At 42.6% G+C, this 22,972-nt stretch overlaps 1 protein-coding gene across 2 annotated transcripts in view; it reads right to left on the bottom strand.

Annotated features, from left to right (window-relative positions):
- Positions 1-4,123: 4,123 nt before the first annotated feature.
- MSL3 (MSL complex subunit 3) overlaps positions 4,124-22,972 on the bottom strand; it is a 46,441-nt gene continuing 27,592 nt past the window's right edge. Inside the window, exons 11-13 of one of the 2 annotated variants that reach the window (XM_082246775.1) lie at positions 14,250-14,349; positions 6,881-6,965; positions 4,124-4,473 (exon numbers count right to left, since the gene is read on the bottom strand). In XM_082246775.1, the coding sequence (XP_082102901.1) occupies positions 4,374-4,473; positions 6,881-6,965; positions 14,250-14,349 (285 nt within the window). In that variant the 3' untranslated portion in view covers positions 4,124-4,373. The remainder of the gene's footprint in view (positions 4,474-6,880; positions 6,966-14,249; positions 14,350-22,972) is intronic. The other variant, XM_082246776.1, reaches the window with a different exon arrangement.

A 22,972-nucleotide genomic window follows, 5' to 3' on the forward strand; every position in this document is an offset into this window, starting at 1 on the left:
AAGACTGGAGATAAGATTTAAAAACCTGTCAGATTTTTTTTTTTTTCTTAATTGCTGTTTGCATCTGTTTAGAAGATTAACCCTCTATTTGTACTTTTTAGGCACCTTGCACACGATACTCCTGTTAGAGCATCTACGTTTTCTGGCGTAATTGTAATGCGCGCATTTTCGCGAATTCGCGTATATGCGCACAATTGCGCATAAATTTATTCTAGCGTTCTGGATATTCAATTGACATTTTAGGGTCATTTGCGCGCATTCGCGCGTATTTGCGCACATCAGGCGTAAATTACTGACCAAAAATGCAGATTTTTCTATTTTGTTCTTACTGAAGAATAAGCGGCGCTCAATTACGCGGCTGTGTGCATAGGCACATAAGAATGAATGGGCTCTATTTTAGCACAGAAAAAAAAAATGCTGTACTGAGCATTTTTAAGCTGCAGTGTGCAAGAGGCCTTAGAGTTACCACTAAGTAAAAAGTGAAAGAAAAATGGGATTTTTGACTAAAATCCATTTCTCTGATTATGTTCATTGACTGACAAAGCTCCTGTCATTCTTGACCATTGGGTTATGCTGCTCCCTACAGAAGTAGGACACTAGGCAGAAAAAAATTCTGGCTACACCCATGGGCAGTCCCAGAGGGTATACTCCCTCTTCCGGTTATAGTCACTGAAGCCATAAGACCAGAGAAGAGGAGGCGAGATCAAAGGGCAAAGCCACAAACTGATAATGCTCCAATCCCACAGCAAAGCAAAGAAAACGCTGGGTACTGGCACCTATTGGAATGTTAAGATAGGCATTCTTGATATCTATAAGTGAGGAAAACTCCTGCTGATGCAGGGATGCCACCACCGTTCGATTGGACTCAATTCTGAACTTCCGCACCTGCACAGTTTAGCTCCTTGAGGACCAGGATTGGACGCGCCTTGCCTTCCTTACTGGGTACTGAACAGGTTTGAGTAAAAACCCAAAAAACATTCCAAAGTCAGAACCAGGACAATTACCCCTTGAAGGAACAGGTCTTGAAGTGCCCCAAACAGACCCTGTAACCGGCCCGGGGATAGGTGCAGGTTGGAAGGAAAAAACCTTCCCGTTGGACAAGAGCGAAACTCGATCTTGTAGCCGGACCGAATGACTTAATAGACCCACTTGTTTTGTGCCAGGGAAGTCCACGGGTCCGGAAACCAGCAAAGACGTCCCCCCACCCTCCGATATGCAGAAGGAGCCTTGTCCGCGGGTTTGGAGAAGCCCGCTCTGGGCTTGCAAGACCAGGTTCGTTTGGATCTGCCAGAGGAGGCCCTGAAAGGATTCGAGCCTTTGTCAGTCGACCCTGAGGGACAAAAAAAAAAAAAAAAAAACTTCAAGAGCTGAGAAGGTCCATGTCTATGGTGACGTTCCTTGCCTTTCGTAGCCTGCGGAAGAAGGTACTCTCCCCCCCCCGTGAGACCTTTAATGAGGTCATCCAGTAGCTCCAAACAGGCTGGATCACCTTGAAAGAGGAGATCAATCAAGGCCTTTTAAAGAAGTCTGGTGAGCAGACCAGCATTTGCACCAAAAGACACGCCGAAGGACCACCGCCAAAACAGGGGCGCCGCATCCAAAGAGGCATCACAGATAAACTGCAGCCCCTGGACCAGTTGGTCTGTCAGCTCAGCAAATGCAGGGGGAGCCGTTCTCCCTCCGGGTCACAGCATAGGAGCTTGGCCCACTCAGTCAGAGAGTTTGCGAAACCAGGGCAATGGTAAATACCGGCCTCATTGCCGAACCAGCTAAGATGTACATAGTGTAGGCCACAGCCTCCGCCTTCCAGTCAGCCAGGTCCTTAAAGGCTGGGGACTCAACTGGAATCATGGTTGCCTTGTTTAATCTGGAAACCGGAGGGTCCACTACCAGTGGCACATTCCACTTCTTAAGAAGGGACTCCTCATAGGGGTAATGCCTAGTAAAATGCTTTGGAACCCCATGGGGACACTTGGGTCGTCCCCACTCTTTAGTGATAATTCTGTCAAAATAGGTGGGGAAAGGAAACACCTTTGCCACTCTGGATGTCTTGAGTGCCAAAAGGGTATCTGCGCCTCCGTCACAGCTTCATCCATCTTAAGGGTCTCATGCAGAGATACAATCAGTTCATCCACCAGCGCCTTTTCGTGCGCGGTCGCAGAAGTGGAGGAATCATCCTCACTATCAGAGGATTCCAGGCGCATGGTCACAGACCCAGAAGAGTGACCCATGTCAGCAGGGGCCCGAATCAGATTCAGGTTCTGAGACAGATGAGGCAGGGGAATGGCGGGGGGCATGCATAGATGGTTGGGACCCTGAGAGCCCCGCAGCCTCAGAGAGGCGATCAGATGGGGAAACGTGCTCCAAAGACTCCATGAGTCACCAGGAGGACCCCACAAAAAAGTGTAACACACTGCTAAGGGACAACCCCCACCGCGCTGGCAGCACCATCTGGTTGCCAAACACAAGGCACAGAGCGATCCTCAGGAGAAAGGGAGAGGACCCCACCAGGCTCACCACCCACTGACACAGGCACCTGCAACCACCAGGATAATCTACACTACATGTGCAGTGATCAGGAAGCTAAATGATCCAGGAGTCAGCACCAGGGATAAGTAGGGGCTCCCCCAGGCTGAAATCGCTACCCATAGGGCTTCACTGTCATGGCCGCTGCTATATGCAATAGCAAATCACAAGAAAATGGCCAATGAACTACATAAACAGGGCCACCGTGTATAGGAATACACAGGCTACAACAAAATGGCATCCCCCCACGAGGCATACAGGGACCCAGAATTGAGAGACCAGGCCTCAGGACAGATCCAGGTAGAATGGAGGGCCCTGGCAGGAGCCCCCACCAGGTACAATCCCCCCGCACAATCAATCGTCCAGTCGCAGATGGCACACCCCCATTGCCAGATAGCGTCCTGTCCCTACCCCAGGAAAGTGGCCAGACCACCCCCAAAAAAATACATCCCCAGCATATGTGGAGGGGGAGCAGGATGAGGGACTTGGCAAAGGGGGGTGCCTGCGAGAAAGAGGGGAACCCGGGGGTACAACAGTCCCAAGGAGGGGCCAGCGTCCACCCCAAAAGAAGGGGGATAGCTACTTTCCATACCAGGAAGAGGATGGGCACCGCTCCAGACAGATCTTCCTCTCCATCGAAATGGGGGGCTGTCAGCCAGGAGCAACGCTGTGACTTAGGCCGAGGCCAGGTCGAATGCGACCTTGAGAGATTTTTAACTCGTAGGACCAGCACCCGTCCAGTCGGGCTATGTTGCGGCGGACTTCGCGCAGAGCTGAGGCCTGCACGCACTCGTTGGCCAGACTGGGGTGACCACTGGATCTAGATTATCCAGCCCGTCGGCCAGCCCAGCAGAAATGTTCTATCTAAAAAGTTTTGCCAGGTCCAAAGATTCCAACAAGAAACTAGGTCCTTACTCCTGACTAGGCAGAAAAAAAAAAAAAAACAACCTATAGCAGGAAGAGGGAGTATACCCCCTGGGACTGCCCATGGATGTAGCCAAAAGTTTTTTCTGCCTAGTGTCCTACTCCTGTAGGGGGCAGCATAACCCAATGGTCAAGAATGACAGGAGCGGTGTCAGTCAATGAATGAAAGGGAAATTTAGGTTGCCACCAGAACAGGAACATAAGGGAAATCTTCCAATGGGGACACTAGTTCTGGTGACAAGGAATTCCCTCACTACTCATTTTAGCTATGGGACCAGATGTAAACGGAAATCTCCCTAAGACACAGATGGGTTATAACCCTTCCCAAAATGAAAAAAAAAAAAAAATATATATATATATATATATATATATATATATATATATATATATATATATATATATATATATATATATATGTTTGCCCTCGAGTTCTTTACTCCTCCTGTAGTCATAACTTTGTCAGCTAGGACATACGTCAAAGGCAAGTATAACAGAGTTGGCGGACGGGTTTTTCAAAGATCTTCTCAATTTGCTTTGAATGGGTTAAGCGAGAGTCCCTTACAGATAAACACTGACTGTACCAACCCCATCTTCCTACATCACCAGCAAATGCAGAAACCGTAAAAGAAATCAAACCTTCCAACTGTTTATAGAACATTTTATTTAAGAAACACAACTTATAAGACAACTAGCTTTCTTTTCCAAACAGATGTGATGAGTTGACAACTTGCAAAACCATGGCAACCCATTAATTTCTTCATCCAAACATGAGATTGAGAAGCAAAATAGTAAGTCTTATTTCCTGTCTGTTGATTTATGTGTGTTTTTCTTAAAGTTCATTCCACAAATTCACGTTTCCTAAAATATACAACAATATGATAGGGCATCCAAGCAGTTCACATAATGGATGAAGATGATAAATTTCAGTAAATGGCACGAGGGTTCTTGGTGGTGTAGTTGGCCTCACAGGCAGTCACATAGGCAGACTCTGGAAAGAAGTCTTCGTGATACTCAGCAAGAAATCTGTAAATCAAAAACCAAATAATTAGACACACAGATTTTTTTCTTTCCATTACATATACCCAGGAAGGGTATTCTGCCTCAATAGGGATGAGCACATGATTTTAGATAACCTAGAAATTTACACAGTGTAAATATAGATTTTTTTTAAAATCTAAACTGAACAAACAGAATGTAAAGATAAAAAAAAAAAAAAAAAAAAAGCAATACAAGCTAAAGACCAGCTCCACACAAAGTGGTCAATTATGCATGACTGCTGATACAGTTAATCACATACTGGTTCTGTGGTGAGATATTACCACCAGGATTTAAAATGTATCCTGGCTACTACAAAAAAATATGGTTATCTAATGTCACCTCTGTTTTAACATTAGACACACAAGTCAGCAGATAGCTATTGACCTCTAGATATAGGGAGGATGAGTCTGTGTTTGACCATTCTTACATTTCGTTTCTCTGAATGCGTATCCTATTGGTGATGCATTTGCATTGCAGCAGAAGTATGTTAAAAACAGCCTTTTGTGTTCAGTAGCATGCATTTGAGCTGTACAGTATTCAAATGAAAAAGCCAGCGCATGATTTCAACGCCCCTTGTACATAAGGCCCCAACAAGGGGGATAGGCATCTGTAGCTAGCACCTTAATTTTAGCCTTATGAACGGGGATCCAGGAAGACCACCGCTGAAATCTCACCAATGGTAAATGAAGGAAAACGTAAATCTTGAATGTACACGTAAAAGGTGAAATATTTCTGGAGTTTGGAGCAAGTTACCCTGTATGTCAAGCCAAAACTCTCAGTTTTGGATAAAGGATAAAAAAAAAAAAAAAAAACCCCATGAAGTTGTTTTAGTGCAATCCGGGGCTCCAATAGCTAGATTTCCCTTCTTTTCTGTCCTGCCCTGCTGTTTTACTAGACATAAAGAGAGGGAACTCTTCATCATCCACACAGACAGAAGTAGAGCAGGGGAAGGCTAGAACACCTGTCAGACTTGTATTTCTGTCTGTGCCTCAAATCTGGCCTGTTGCAACTGTGGTTAGCGACCTAGGAAGAGGCGAAGGTAAATCTCTATAGCGGAGCCAAGATAGCAGTATTTCAATTTTACCCCACTATATCAAAAATTTTAAGAAAAAAAAGACATACACTTTAGGGGTCTTTTCTTTTCACACCAGTCGTAACACAACATAACCGCTGGTTTGCAGTATAATGCAGTGGAATGACTTCAGTGCTGATTAGCTAAATCACAGAGCATCGCACAGCTCACATTTTTGTTTAAAACAAAATTTAAATATATCACACAGTGACTGTTCAGTAAATTCTATTTGCAGCTGCGTGGTGCCAAGCAGTGAATTGCCTCCAACTGCACTGGAAAAACATATGGCCTTTTTTTTTTTTTTGGAGTGCTCACCACAGCAATGCGATGGTGTGAACCGGTCAGGTAGGCGACAAGGCATTTTGCCTCGTCTTGCAGTGCCAATGCAGTCCTTTCCTACCTGGTGTGAATAGACCAATGTGTAGTGGTTTTGTACATATTTTCTGGCTCTAATTTTGTTCAGGACAAAACAAAAAAACACATATGCAGATATACAACAGTAAAAAAATCTTGTAGCCAACACTATACTTTTGCATAAACATTTGTTCCCTCAAAACCCAGTCACTGCCAACTTTTGCATAAATGTTTATTTTATACCCTCAAAACCCACTCACTAGGCCATAATGTAGATGCACAGGCATTTAAAAAAAAAAAAAAAAAAAAAAAAAACTGATTTCAACAGGGAGGCGGTCATTGATTTTGCAGAAATGTAAAGTAGTACACAGCCAGCCATAGATGATTCAATTGTTTCCTGCAACCATGGGGTGTCCTGGCCAGGAGGACACTCAGCCATTATTGGCAACGGCTATAGCCGATGGCAATAATTGCATTAAAGTTGACAAGCTGGTTGTACCCAAGTTGATTGATCGCTAGAAAGATCGGCTGGTTCAGCAGGGATATGAAACAGTCTATGGCTGGCTTAAGACTTTGAGGGGGGTAACTTATAAAAAGGGGATAAAAAAAAAAAAAAACAACAAACAATCTAAAGTATAGTTAAATGAAAAAATAAAACAAATAAAAAAAACACAACTATTTTCTTTTTATACATCCACACAATATACTAAACATAGAACAAATGCAGGTTGTGGGGGGGGGGGGGGGGGGGAGAGAAAAATATATAGATTTTATACACACACACACATACATATCTTTTACTATTCTCTACAAATAGATAGGTACTCCACAAAGTGCGAAAAAGGTATGTCCAATCTAAACCATACTCATCACCTACCCTTCTCTTATTGTGCAAACATACACAGCTCCTCATGTTACATAGGCTTAAATGGCAGTCCAGTACAGGAGTTTGAACTATTCACATACCTTAGAAACAGTTCAAAGTGCTTGAGCAAAACCTTTAAGTTCTTCTCATCAAAGAACATTTTTCCCATTATTTCAGGAAGTTTCACTAGGAAAAAATAAAATAAAAAATTGCTGAATTTTGAAGACATTTCAAAATATATAATTTTCATTTAAACCAAGCATAAAAATTTTGAAGTGTTGAAAATGGTCACATTATGGCTACTGTGGGTTGCAATCTGTCGACTGAGGGCTGCACTATGGAACTTATAGAAAATATATGGCAATATAACACATTTAATCCCAGAGAAAGCCAATAAAATATTCCCCGAGGTAAAATGATGTAAATTGTAATTTCTCTAATAGAGAACAGCTGGAGATTCAGTTTTTTTCTTTTAATTCTTAAACCACAGAGAAAGAATGAGAGCAGCATGTCACCCAAAAAATACACCATTTTGACAGATTTAAACCTTTATTCTACTGTATGTATTTTATAATTCTGATATAGTACATTTGTAAAATATACCTTTACATAACTGTAAAGTAATCCAAAAAAAGGGGGGAGTAAGCAGAGGATAAAAGTTGCATATATTGTCAAATCCCTGTATCTTCCCAAAACTGAAATTTCAATGAAAAGCCTTTTAATCAGCAATAAAATATTATGGCACTATGGAACTTATCATAGAAAAATTGGATTTTTGTACTTACCGTAAAATCCATTTCTGAGTTCGACAGACAGCGCTCCATAAATCCTAATTCCTAAGTTATATTGCCTCATCCAGGAGTAGGACTTGGGCATAGCCAGGTGTTTTTGTTCTGCCATGGGCCATCCTCAGCTTGGTATATAACCACCCCCCCTCTGCTCTAGGTAATCAGTTCTAATCTATCTAGTCTGGAGTAAGGGCCCAAGGCTCCCGGCTGGAATCTCTGGTCCTAGCAATTTTTTCTCCTTCCTTACGTCTTTTTTTGTTTTTTCTTTCGGGAGATCTACAAATCAACTGCCGGCCTGGGTGACAGGCTGGATAATCTAGATGGAACGCTGAGCACTGCATATCGTCATTTAGATATTTTTCAGCATCTTGGCATGGAAGCACTTCTTTCTGAATTCTAGTACTGAGGACTTTCACTGGCCACATGCTTGTCATCACATCAGCAATTTTTGGCACGGAAGCACTTTTAATACCATTGAAGGTTTTTCACTGGTCACATGTTTGTCTATAACATTGGACTATTATTTACACGTTGAATGTAATCAAACGTAAGTATGTTGCACTTTAGATTTTTAATTTAAGGTGGGTCCTATTTTTTTTAATTAATTGTTGCACACTAAGTACGATTGTGTTATTTAGGCACGTTGGTATTGAGGCTTTGATTACTGATATTGGGTTTGCGCTGTGTTCAAATTACTTACTTAATTTTTATAATTACTTCAGTGTTGTCAAATAAAAAGATAAAATATTTACAAAAATGTAAGGGGTGTACTCACTTTTGTGAGATACTGCATGTATGTATATTGAAAAATGCAATTAAAAGTCAGCCTATAACAAACTAATCACATGAATAGATATTGTGCACATAAGAACATAAATCTGGTGATGTTAAGTCCCCGTTCACACTGGGGCGACCTGTGAGGCGACCTGGTCGCCTCACAGGTCGCCTTCCATAGGGAAGCTGCGGACCCGTTCTAATAGGAGCGACACAAGTCGCTCCGACTTAGAAAAAGGGTCTGGAGCTTCTTTGGGGCGACCGTCATAGACTTCAATGTTATGAAGTCCGTGCCGGCCGCTCCGAGGTCGCCCCCCCCCCCCAAGTCGGATCGCCCCTGTGTGAACGGGGCCTAAAATACAATGAAAATCAGCCTTTAACCAACTAATCATTCAATATAAACAAACAAACAGTGAAAAACAAAGCCCTACATATCTTATAAAAATTATACATACATATACACACACACACATATATTATATATTATATATATATATATATATATATATATATATATATATATATATATATATACACACACACACACACATTATATATATATATATATACACACATACATACATACATACATACACACACATACATACATACATACAGTGGTGATCGAAAGTTTGGGCACCCCATGTAAAAATTTGTATCAATGTGCATAAAGAAGCCAAGCAAAGATGGAAAAATCTCCAAAAGGCATCAAATTACAGATTAGACATTCTTATAATATGTCAGCAAAAGTTAGATTTTATTTCCATCATTGAGACTTTCAAAAGTTACAGAAAACAAAAAAAAAAGTGTCTGCAAAAGTTTGGGCACCCTGCAGAATTTATAGCATGCACTGCCCCCTTTGCAAGGCTGAGACCTGCCAGTGTCATGGATTGTTCTCAATCATCGTCTGGGAAGACCAGGTGATGTCAATCTAAAAAGGTTTTAAATGCTACTGGCGTGACCACGCTCTACGCGTTTCGTCATCAATGACGTCATCAGGAGCAGCTCCTGATGACGTCATTGATGACGAAACGCGTAGAGCGTGGTCACGCCAGTTCCGCTTCCTGTTGACAGACGCACATCCGGCCGGTGGAACGCACCGCATCCCGGAACAACCGCTACACGAGGGTGTTGCGGTCCCTAGGACATACATGCATTTTTCTCTTATATTAAATGTGAGTATTGTATTTTATGATTTAATAAAGCACCATTTTATTACAATACTTCACTATTGGAGCCTTTTTCTTCCTTTTCATCCGGATATCTCCCTTACATATCGGAGTGCCTATGAGGTTTTTTCACTTATTAATTACCCTGGAGAAGAGCATATGATAGGAGGTCGGGATTAAGTGGATACTTAGCCAGCCTTCGGAGGGACCTCTGAGAGTCACCCCAAACGCTGTTTACCCCCGTAGGGGTACCACCATCTGGTGAGTGCGGGATCAATAGGAGGGGAGCACCTATTTCCATATTGAGCACCCCCACCATTTCTGAATCTCTGGAATCCACTTTCTCCTGACATTATATTTTTTTCCCTCCTCTCTATTTTGGAACTTACCTACACCTGATTGTGTATTTGTGGCACTATTTATTTTTTATATATTTTTTATAATTTTTTTTTTTTTGGACTTTTTACGCAAGTTGCTGGGACATTGCATATGATCTGATTTGTTATAATTTGATTCACTTAATTTAAATATTGATATATAACCTCTGATCACTAGCACATGTATGCACTTGAATAAGAGCACTGTAATTTAACGATATTCAATTAATTTATTTATGCAACAATGTATCACTTTATTTATTGATTTTATAAGTGTGTTTTATAAGTGGCTCAGTTTTACACATTTGATTGTTACACACAGAATTTATTTATTTATTTTTGTGACACTTATATTGGAATAACTTTATACACTTTTTACTTCCACCTCCCACTATTCACTCACAAAATATTGAAAAATTTTCAACATTCTTTATATTTTTAATTATTCACTGTATATCACTTTTTACTTTGTGTATTTAATATTTCAACACTTTTTACTCTATTTATTACACAATATAAATTGACCCACCAATATATTTATATTCCCTATTTTCTATTTTAGACAGCGCCACTTACCTCCACTCCCCCCCATATTTGTTAAATCTAGCTTGCTATATTTTGAGGTAGGCTGCAGTCATACATTTAATTTTTTCCATTAGCGCGGAAACCCTTTACCACCCATGATAGAAGATAGAAGAGCACTAGGGAGGCCGGAGAGCACAGGGTGAAGCAGAGAGCACTGGAGGAGCTGAATGGCACGGAGGGGGGGAGAACTGGAGAGAATTAAGGGGGGGTTTGGAAAGCATTGCAGGGGGGTTGAAAGGCGCAGGGGGGTGGAAGCAGGGAAAACCAGGGGGATGGAGAGCACAGGGGGAGGAGGGGGGGGAACTGGGGAGCACTGTCTGGGGGGTGAACTGGAAATAACTGAGGGGGGAGCCAGAGAGCACAGGGGGGTGGAGAGCACTGGGGGAGCCAGAGAGCATGGGGGGGGGGGGAGATGAAAAGCACTGTGGGGAGCTGAAGAGCTCTGGGGGGGGGGACTAAGAGAACGGGCGGGGGGGGCTAAAGAACACTGGGGGGGGGGGGCTAAAGAGCACTGAGGGGGTTATTAGCACTGAGGGGGGGCCAAAGAACACTGAGGGGGGCCAGCAAAGGAAGTTGTATAGGAGGGGGATGGGGCAGCTGCATAAAGATGGAATTGAACTTTCCATATTCCTCCTGCAGCTGCTGAGAGGAGTAACAAGCATTCAGCGACAGCATGAGGAATAAATATGGAAAGTTCAATTCATCTCTATGCAGCTGCTCAATCCCATCTCCCTCCTATCCAGCAAACAAAACGAGACTCCTCAGGCACTGACCTTCCTGCCGCTTCCAAGAAGTTCTTCACACGGAGATGCGGACACCGGCCTGACACCCCCCTAGTGTGGCCTGACACCCCCCAGCGCGGCGATCCGAGTGGCCCGGCTGACACCTCCCAGTGCGGCGATCCGGGTGGCCCGGCTGACATCCCACAGTGCGGCGATCCGGGTGGCCCGGCTGACACCCCACAGTGCGGCCATCCGGGTGGCCCGGCTGACACCCCACAGTGCGGCCATCCGGGTGGCCCGGCTGACACCCCACAGTGCGGCCATCCGGGTGGCCCGGCTGACAGCCCACAGTGCGGCCATCCGGGTGGCCCGGCTGACACCCCACAGTGCGGCCATCCGGGTGGCCCGGCTGACACCCCACAGTGCGGCGATTCGGGTGGCCCGGCTGACACCCCACAGTGCGGCGATCCGAGTGGGCAGGCTGACACCCCCCCAGTGCGTGCGACCCCCTCCCTCCCCCCCGCTGGTACGCCCCTGGGAGCGGGACAGTAAGTGCACGGTCTTCTCAGTTTCAGGTTTCAGCGGATCAATCCGCCGCAGAGTTCCCAGCCTGTCATGGTCTATTCCTATTGAAGAGACCAGTGACCAGGCTTCAGCTGTGCAGTGCGCTGCGGCTGATTAATCCGCCTAAACCCGAAACAGAGAAAATAGTCCACTTACTGTCCCCCGCTCCCACAGAATACAGGGGGCATTTTCTAAATTATATAGTTGCAAAAAATTCCATGACTTTTCCAAAACTTAGTGGGTTTACTAATTTTCCATAACTTTTCCAGGCCTGGAAAGTGTCCTGTCAAAATCCCATGACTTTTCCAGGATTTTCATGACCGTACGAACCCTGATATTAACTCTGCAGGGTGCCCAAACTTTTGCAGACGCCATTTTTTTGTTTTCTGTTATTTTGAAAGTGTAAATGATGGAAATAAAATCTGACTTTTGTTGACATATTATAGGAATGTCTAATCTGTAATTTGATGCCTTTTGGAGATTTTTCCATTTTTCCTTGGCTTCTTAATGCATATTAATACAACTTTTTACCTGGGGTGCCCAAACTTTCGATCACCACTGTATAATATATATATATATATATATATATATATATATATATATATATATACACACATACACACACACACACACACACACACACACACACACACACACACATACATACATACATACATACATACATACATACATAAACACACACACACACACAAGAAAAAAAAATAAAGTCTCTGGCAAATTTAGTGCTTCAAAAATTCAGTGCTCCAACAAACCATGTTAAAGTGACCTACAATATACCTCCATCCTCCTTCCAGCCACCATAGATAGATAACAGAATAGTTAGGAACACCAAAGTGTAGTAAATTTTATGGACTACAACCAGAAGTGGCGTAGACGGTTATGTCACTTTGGGCCTCTGCTTTCAGAAAACATAGAATGTTCTTGGAGTTTTAAGCAAATTTAGAATCAGAAATCTAGATTTTAACGTGTGAAAAACACAAAAATTACTCTTGGCAGTGGTTGACGGCACTATAACCCTTCCTACCTGCACTCTTTTTCACCTGCATAACATATGAACTGATCATGTAGTTTCATGGTGTCATTTGTTGTCCTGTATGCACAGCAGTTTCAGTTGGTGTATGAGGAATTCAGCAAGACACTGCACAGTCTAATGTATGACCTGTGTCTGTAGTCTGAGAACTAACATTACCTGTGAAGAAACTACATATCCCACAAATCCCTGGGTCTGTCATTGAAAATTACACAGTAAATAGATTTGACTCCAACAGGCAGAGCATTTACAAACACACAGAGCACACCATGCAGCCGGATGTTTTTTTTTTTTTTTTTTTACATTAGCACCCCCACATTTGTGATATGACACAGAGCAGATGGCAATGTGAGCAATGGATGCTGTGTGACCTGGAACAGGAACTGGTCTTGTCCCTTTGGCAATCAGAGACAGGCTAACTAATACATGGGCATGTGGGAATCAGCCTTGAAACTACATTTGAAAAGTATAGAATTGTAAAAACAGAAAACAGGGAGAGGGAGAGCGTGTCACTGTAAGCTTGTAGTGGTAGGAAACCCAATAACTGGATAATTGCACTCACATACACCTGGATAAAAACACAGAATATCAATGTGTACATCCCCTTTTGGGGCCATGGTGGATATGGTTTTTCACAAACATACAATTCCTTTAAATAATAACTTTGGGTAACGATGACATTTATCAGATTTTGAGATTAAGTATAACATATCCTGTAAGGTGGATTGTTCCTTGTATTCGGGGATGGGGGGGGGGGGGGGGAGAACCACACACCTTTCTCTGGTATAAAGCCTTATTTTCTTCTGCCCCCTCCATATTGTGCTGCTCGTGCACAATTTGTTTGTAATTGCTGGGATAAATTATATGTTGGAGTATTTTCTAGTGGCAGATCGTCAAACATAATATATAGTCCCACTAAAGAGAATATTATATCCCACAATAACCCAGACCCCTTGACTGCAACAGAGCACACTGAAGGGGGTGGGTACAAGTATGAAAATGTTGTATGAAAATTTTGTACACTGCATTATTTATGGCCAGACTTAAGCAATAAGAATTCTAGCTGGATCCGTTCTTGTTCTAAGGTGGCAGAGAGTGCTAAGGGAGCAATATCTGAAAAATAAAATCGCTTCCATTTAGTAACACTTAACATTTCACTATTTAGAACAGGCCATATTAAAAATGACAATTTGTAGGATCCAATTCCGCTTTAAATGCAGAAAAGGCTTGCCGTCATTAACCAGGCTGTTGCTACAAATGGATTTAAAAAACTAAATTGTTGAGAAATGACAAACCTTATAAAATATATTTCATGCATTCAAACTACAGTTTTGACAATCTAAGCGGATTCACTGTGAATATGAAGTCTGCCACTGGGGTTATAGAAATTGTCAATGATATGAATTTGCTTTTAGCCATTTAATGAGAGATCTTTCTTACCAAACAAGCGGAGCAGATGTTGTGACCCATATATGTACGAAGGAGGTGGGGGCTGATCACTTTGAGGGTAATTTTCTGGCATTAGTTTCCAAGACAACACCTACGGAAAGAAAGAGCTCATTATGTTATCATAGCAGTGTCTGGATTCTATTAAAATGCATGTTAATACCGGCTTTACATACAAGCACAAACCAAACTTCTCAAAAAAATAAAGTGTTTTGTCTAAAAGTAAAATTTGTTCATCACAGGTTGAGTAAAGGCAGTTGGTGCTGCGTGTGATATTTATTTCCAATATGTGGTGACTGAGCAGAGTGAACGCTTTAGCAATGAAGAGGACCTGTTTACTGCATAAAATACCCTTTAAAATACAAAAGTAAACTATAATGATCATTACAGAAACTAAAAAGCCAAAATAATGTAAACAGCATAATCCAACTAATTTTTCCCAGGGGCTTTAGAAGGTGCAGTCTTCAACCAATCAGTTGTTTATTTGCCTCATATTTGCATGTAAAACAGAACAAAATCAGATCTACAAAAACAACAGAGGGGGAAGGCGCAAACACCTAGTGCAATACCCGAGTAAAACGTTTTTAATCAAAAATCAATGGAACCAATATAATGGAACATAACATAATATAACATGTATGTCGGAAGATGCCATAATGGTGAAAATTCCCAAATAACCTCCCATGTACTAGCAATCGGACGCATTTCAGGGGCCTACCGCTTTGAGGAAGGGGGTGCAACCCAGACACGAGTCAGCTCGCTAGTACATGGGAGGTTATTGGAGCCTTTGCACATCGCACCTTATGGCATCTTCCGACTTGCATGCCATTTTATTGTACTTTTGGGAGTATGCATTTTATTGGTTCCATTACTCGGGTAACGCACTAGGTGTTTGTGCATTCCTCTATTTTTGTAGTTCCATATTGGATTCCCCCATCTGAAGAGAGCTGAATTCGCCAAGCATTGGGTCATGTATGAGACATGTTGCCTGTGTAGCCATCTCCCTGTGGAGGAGCTCTGAGCGCTGGAAATGGTTGCTTTTCCTAGCACAAAATCAGATGCTGTTAGGATTTATTCATATCAGCACTCCTGATTGTTTTCATCCTTGCTAGGTAATTTCTATAAAAAAAAAAAAAAAAAAAAAAAAAATTGCCGGGTTTTCCCTGATGAATTTCTTGTGTATTTAGATGTATTCAAAGTATCTAATCCGCACCTGAACACAATTTTTTTTTTTCCCCTCTTAACACAGCTACGCTGAGCGGCCCAGGCCTATTCTGGCACTACTCTCCTAAACATAAAAAGCTTCAGGTATTACCCGATAACTCCCTTTCCAGAAATCCTCCAGGACGGTCACATGAGAGGCTCCACCTCCTGCAGGAAACACAAGCACATACATATTTGAAAAGGCCGCCCACAGGCTGCCCCTAAGTTGTACTAAGATTGCCTGGACAGCAACACTAACGTTCTGATATATGTAACCAAATATCTTCCATTAGTAAGGGTGGGGGGGGGGGGGGGGCACTGTCCTGAAGGATTCCAGTAAAAGAGTATCAGGCAATAACTCGAGCTACCCAAGTCCTCCTCCAGGACAGTCGCATGAAACCCCAATGATGTTTACCTAGGGTGGGACTACCGCTTGCATGACCTGACAGAAGGTCATATCTTGGGCAGAGAACAAATCGATCCTGTAGTTATTTTTCAAATGTGGAGTCACTGGACCAGGTGGCAAATCTGTTCATTAAATGTCCCAGCCCTTTTAGCCCTGGAAGTAGTGATCGAGCATGTGGAGTGTGCTTTCAGGTTTGTTGGACTGGAATTCTCCCGAGTAGGAGTAGGCTGTTTCTACTGCCATCCTAATCCACCCTCCTATGGAATTTTTGGATGCCGGCTTCCCTTTGGGAGTGCATCCGAACTAAAACGTTGGACGTCCAGATAGTGAAGGATGCACTTCCTGACATCTAGTGTCGCGAAAGCTTCCTCATCCAGATTAGAGGGGTTCTGACAGAAAGGTGGTCATATGACCTCATGAATTCGATGAAACGCTGAGGTGACTTAGGGGACGTTTTAACCACCAGCTTATACGGAAAAATTGTGAAGAGTTCTTTTATCGATCAAGCTTGTAATTCGCTTACCCATCTGGCTGAAATGATAGCAACTAGCAAACCTGCTTTGAGAGTCAGGTGCTTTAAAGAAATGTCCGAGTGTGGCTCGAAGGGATTCTCGGTAAGGGCCGTGAGCAGCAAGGAGAGATCCCAGGGTGCCACCCTGATGCTCCCACTGGGGCAGAATCTCGAGATTGACTAGAGGATTATCATTGAGCGGCATATCCAGAAACGCCGACTGCTAGCCCAGCTTCTGCACCGGCTAGAAGAAAGTCTAGAACGGTGTTCAGGTCTTGCAGATTTCTGCTTTCGGGGCGACATTTTTGATGTGTATTTTATCCAAACTTTTGCATAGATTTACCATGCTGCTGGCTTTCTGCTCTGTAGTAGCGTCTTGACTACCTTAGCAGAGAGTCCTTTGTTTAGTAAAGTGCGCCATTTAGGATCCATGCTGATAGTTTTTAGGGTTTGGAGTTGTGGGTGGAATGCTCCCGACTCCACTAGTAGATTGTTCTGAATCGGCAGGCTCCAAAGATCTTCTTCCGCCATCTTTTTTCATGACATGAACCATGCCCTCTTCGGCCAGTAGGATAACCCTTATCTTTTCCAATCTAATCTTCCTGATTGTTCTGGGGAGAAGTTAAACTGGAGGAAAAGCGTAAGCAAGTTTGAACTGCCATGGGAACCCCAAGGAGTCTACTCCTAGGGAGTCTCCCTCTCTTCTCAGGGAGAAGTGTTTCTCCACTTTCTTGTTCTTGCTGTGGCAAACCGGTCAACCTCTGGGGTGCCCCAGCTCAAGGTTAGTACTGAGAAGATCCTGGAATTCCGTTCCCATTCTGCTGGGTCTAGTTTTCTTCAACTCAGGAGATCCACAAGGGCATGGTTTGTCCGCTTGATGTGGGCCACTGTAAGGGATAGCAGGTGTATTTCTGATCATGCTAGGGAGGTCGTGGGCTACCCTCATCAGGGGTCTCCCCCTTGTGGCTGATGTAGGCCACCATGGTGACGTTGTCCAACAGTATCTGGACGTGCCTTCCTACCGCCACCTCCTGGAAGACAAGTAGTGCTTTCTTTACTGCCGTCGGCTTTTAGGTTGGAAGAGGTTTCTGGCCAGTCTGCTTCCCAGACCCCTTGTCTGACCTGCTGCCCCATGTGGGCCCCCCATCCATATGCACTTGCGTCTGTGGTTACTCAGATTTGAGTAGGTAGGAGCCAGAACCTGCCATCCACCAGCATGTCTTCCTTGATCCACCATGCTAGTGATTTTCTAATGACCGTGGGGATGGGGATCTCTTCACTAGAGTGTTTATCTTCAGTGCTGGTGTGTGTAGGATGCAGGAAAGACAAGAAATGAGTGATAGCCTGTGGGCGGCCTTTTTATACCTATATGCGCTTGTGTTTCCTGCAGGAGGTGGAGCACATCTTTCATGTGACCGTCCTGGAGGGAGGATGACTTCGGAAATCTATTTTTTTGCTAGAAAAATTACTCAAAATCCCCAAATATTTTATTTAATTTATTCTTTAGCAGAGACCCAAGGGAATAAAATGGTGGCCATTGCAATTTGTGTCACACGGTATAAGTGCAGCAATTTTTCAAATACAATTTTTTTCAGGGGGCAAAAAAAGAAAAAAAAAAACCCCAAAACACCAAAGTTGGCTTAAGTTTTTTGTATAATGTAAAAGATGATGTTACACTGAGTAAATCGATACCCAACATGTCAAACTTTAAATTGCCCACACTTGTGGAATGGTGCCAAACTTTGGTTCCTTAAAAATCTCCAAAGGGTAAACTTTAAACATTTTTTACAGGTTACCAGTTTCGAGTAACAGAGGAGGTTTTTTGCTAGAATTATTGCGCTCGCTCTAATTTTTACGGCAATACTTCCCATGAGTGATTTGAACACAGTTTACATATGCAGGCGTGGCCCACGTATGCGTTCACTTCTGTGTGTGAGCACGCTGGGACGCTTTAATTTTTTTTATTGTTCATTTTTAAACTTCTCTTTTGATTTTTATTTTTTTTTGTTAACTTTTACTCCTATTACAAGGAATGTAAACATCCCTTGGAATAGGGCATGACAGGTCCTCTTCATGGAGAGATCTGGAGTCTATAAGTCCCCAGATCTCTCCTCTATGTTGGAAAGCATGGGATAAAAAACCAACACACACACACACACACACACACAATCTCAGGCTTTCCAGCTAAAAAAAATGGCATTGTTTACATCTACCGGCACCAGAAGGGACATCGCTCTTGACCTCTGGAAGTCAGATGGCTGAAGACCATCTGGTCTACGGTCAGCTCTATGGTAAAACAGCTGCCGCCGGCCATTTCATTCTCCCTCACCGGTGTCCCCTCCCACTGCCTGCATAATAGCCAACATGATTGCTTTTACAAGAGAGGGAAATCGCAGGCATCATTCAGATATCTCCACTTTGACCTAAAGACGTCATATGACATCGTCCACTTAAGGGTCTGTGGTTAAAAGTCAAATGATATCCGAATGCAGAAGTCACTAAATCAGCACAAAAAAAAAAAAAAAACAAACACACACCACCACACACACAAAATTACATATAAATAACAAGTGGCCAAACTTTGGAGAGACTTGGACAAGCATGTCCTAAAACACTGCAATATACCGAAAAATCCATTTCTCTGATGTTCATTGACGGACACAGCTCCTGATAATCTAACTATTGGGTTATACTGCCCCCTACAGGAGTAGGATACTAGGCAGAAAAAAAGAAAAAAAAAAAAAGTCTGGCTATTCCTATGGGCAGTCCCAGGGGGCATACTCCCTCGCTCTGCTATAGGTACTCGGTTTTGTTACAAGCAGCATCAGAAGAATTACAACTCCACAGAGGGGTGGGTGCAGTGTCCGTCAATGAACATCAGAGAAATGGATTTTACGGTAAGGCAAAACTCCCATTTTCTCTTTGGTGTCTCTTTGATGGACACGGCTCCTGATCTTCTTAACCATTGGAATGTCCCAAAGCAGTGTCAAAACATAAGGGTTGGGAACAGTGAAAAAAAATTCCCAAGGCTAAACTATAGCTAACCAGGTAAACAGGAGCTCAAACAAAAACAACTGGAGTCTACCTGAAAACAATACACCCTCAAAGAGGACCAGGTCCAGCAGCCTGCAAAATCTTGCAGCCAAAAGAAGCATCCGCAGATGCTAAAACATCCACTTTATAGAACTTTGTAAAACTGTGCACAGACGATCAGGTGGCTGCCTTGCAAACCTGCCTCACTGACACCTGATGACAGAAGGCCCAGGAGGCACTGAGCGCCTGAGTAGAGTGTGCCTTGACAGGGAAATTATGAACCTGACCCTTGATGGAATCTGCCTGAATCACTGTCTGTTTGATCCAGCTGGAAATGGACAACCCTTTCTGAAAAGTCTTAAAAAGAAAAAAAAAAAAAAAAAAAAAAAAAAAAAAGCTGCCAGGTACACCCTAATTGCCAGGACCACGTCCAAGGCAGTTTCCTTCAAAAGTTTTGGCCTGGGACACAGGGAAGGCAACACAATGTCTTCATTCAAATGAAAATCAGAGACAACCTTTGGAAAGGACGACGGACAGGAGCCAAGAACCACTTTATCTCTGTGAACAGCATAACAACGCTAATTCCAACACCCAGGCACACAGAGGTGATAGCCACCAAATAGGCCACCTTCTGGGGCAGCGTAAGCAGGGTAATCTTCCTGCTTTCATGCATGTGCAAAGGGTGCCACTGTCTAGAGGACAGAGAATGCTGCCAAGCCACAACATGAACCATGTTTGCATTGGAAGTATATTTGAATTTGATCAGGTGGAGATTTATACCATGTTTTGATAGATCAAAATCAAATTTAGAATTGTCGATTTAGCAATATACATTTGACCACTCCTAAAATATTACAAAAAGGAGTGCAAACGGAACATATCAAACTTGCCATACTATTTAGGAAGATAACTCCCACCCTGTTATGCTGTAGATTGCTACTATGAGAGCTGCTGCAAGAATGTAAAACAAACAGTAGGGGGTAGCAGAGATTTCCATTTCTAAATCATTTTGAAAAGGCGAAGTACAGCAAACTTCAGGATAGGAATATATTTAATATTTTGGATATAATCTTGTGTCTGCCATCAAGTGCTACTGCAAAATTGTACTTACTGTGTGTACAGACTGCACAAACATTTGCATTCAGTCACACATTAATGACTTCATCAAGATCTGTTGAATTTTAATGTTCGCAAGAAAAAAAAAAAAAAAAAGGATTTAAGGCAATTGGCCATGCATTTGACCATACTCCGACAAGAAAATCAGAATGGGGTTCAAACCTGTGAAACTAAGGACAAGGGAGGAGGATGGAGCAAGAGATCGTGTTGGTTAATCAAGGGCATAGGGTTAACAAATTATTTTCTAATTTGAGTGATCAAAATTCCCCCCAACAGTAAAATGACAAATTTGGGAACTCAAATAAGACAGTCATATGGATTAAACAATATTTATGGGTATCTCTAATAGTCATTTTGCCATGCTATGCAGTTAGAGAGTCTGCTTCTCTTTCTTCCACTTTCATATCCAACAGTGCTGAGGAAAGAGATTCTATGACTAAGCTCCGATGGGTGGTGCGAAACGTGTCAATGGGCATGGTTTGCAGAGAAACATAGGCTGAGGCTGCTCCTTATTTCTACACTATTTGAGCTGGCCCGGAGAACAGTGTTCTATTTACAAAGTTAAGGAAAGTAAGGAACGAACCGATCGATAACTAGATTATGAAACCGCAAAGCATCTGCCATTGCTACAGTATAGCAAGATTAATGTAAAAGATAGGTAAATGCAAATTCAACTACACAGAATAATTAATCTTGAGACATAAAGGGAAGAGCATACAATGAAAGAAATTTATAACACCCAAGGCACAAGAAAACAGAATATGAACACCCACCCAGAATATAGACAGCTGTTCTAAATCTTAATGTACAGCCAAAACTTTTCTCTTTAGTTTTTGAATAGAATAAGGAAGGGTTAAATCTCCCTTAATCTCCTGTCCCAAAGATGCAACAGCAATTTAGTGGAAAGTTCTCAAAGTGAGGGGAATCCCCCTCTTAGGCAGCCTTACCCGATTAGAAGATTTCCCCTCACTTCTTGTTCTGAACACAACTCTAATACTGTAAATGTTTGGCTTTCCCTCCACCAGAAGACTTTCATACAATATACTGGGTATTGCGGCCCATATTGTACCCGATCACTAAAAGCCACTCCAGAACCTTCACTTTATTCTGCTGCAGCCAATGACAGATCGACTTGGCCTTGTGTTTACTGTAGGATCATTATGTTGGAAAGCCCAAGTACGTCCCATGCGCAGCTTCTGGGCTGATTAATGCAAATTTTCCTCCAGTATTTCTTGATAACATACTGCATTCATCTTGCCATCAATTCTGACCAAGTTTCCTGTGCCTTTGTAGCTCAAACATCCCCAAAATATCAGCGATCCACCTCCATGTTTCACAGTAGGAATGGTGTACCTTTCATCATAGGCCTGGTTGACTAGTTTTGTAGCATTTATGGTTGTGGCCAAAAAGCTAAATTTTGGTCTCATCGCTCCAAATGACTGTGCCAGAAGGCTTGTCTCTGTGCGGTTTGGTGTATTGTAAGCGGGATACTTTGTGGCATTTGCGTAGTAATGCCTTTCTTTTGGCGACTCGACCATGCAGCCCATCTTTCTTCAAGTGCCTCCTTATTGTGCATCTTGAAAAAGCCACACCACATTTTCAGAGTCCTGTATTTCACCTGAACTTATTTGTGGGTTTTTCTTTGCATCCTGACCAATTTTGGCTGAAATTTTAGTTGGTCTTCCTGACCGTGGTTTGGTTTCAACAGAATTCCTCATTTTCCACTTCTCGATTAGAGTATGAAAACTGCTGATTGGCACTCCTAATTCCTTAGATATCTTTTCATATCCCTTTCCCGTTTTATATAGTGCAACTACCTTTTCCCGCAGAGCCTTTGACAATTAGTTTGCTTTCCCCATGACTCAGAAACCTCAGTGTAGCACTGGATGAAAGATTTTCAGGAGTCCAGAAACTCATTGACCTTTCATATACACACACACTAACTACAAGCAAACAGATCACAGATGAGGATGGTTACCTTTAATAGCCATTCAAACCCCTTTGTGTCCACTTGTGTGCATGTTATCAGGCCAAAATCACCAAGGTATGTAAACTTTTGATCAGGGTCATTTGGGTAGTTTGTTGTCATTCTGATTTAAAAAGAGTAAAACACCGTTGATTGATAATAAATGGCTTCAGCCAAACACTAACCATGAGTGAAAGAAAAGTTTTTGTGTGATTCATATTCTCAGAAAAATGGCCAAGAAATCATAAATTCTGCCAGGGTATGTAAACTTATGAGCACAACTATATATTGCAGTCTCTTCAGTGCCTTTTCTGGGAGGTTTCCATGGGACAATTCGAAATGGAAGATTATTCAGAATGTAACATTTTAACCCAAGCTTTGGGGAGTTTTGGCTTTCCTGCAGATTAAATTTTATGACAAGGCCAATCATAACACCCCCCAGTGTATCATGATACTTCAAATACTCAATGTGTGGGCTTGCC

The sequence above is a fragment of the Pelophylax lessonae genome (assembly GCF_965119305.1).
Source record: "Pelophylax lessonae genome assembly, chromosome: 2".
NCBI classification, from domain to species: domain Eukaryota; kingdom Metazoa; phylum Chordata; class Amphibia; order Anura; family Ranidae; genus Pelophylax; species Pelophylax lessonae.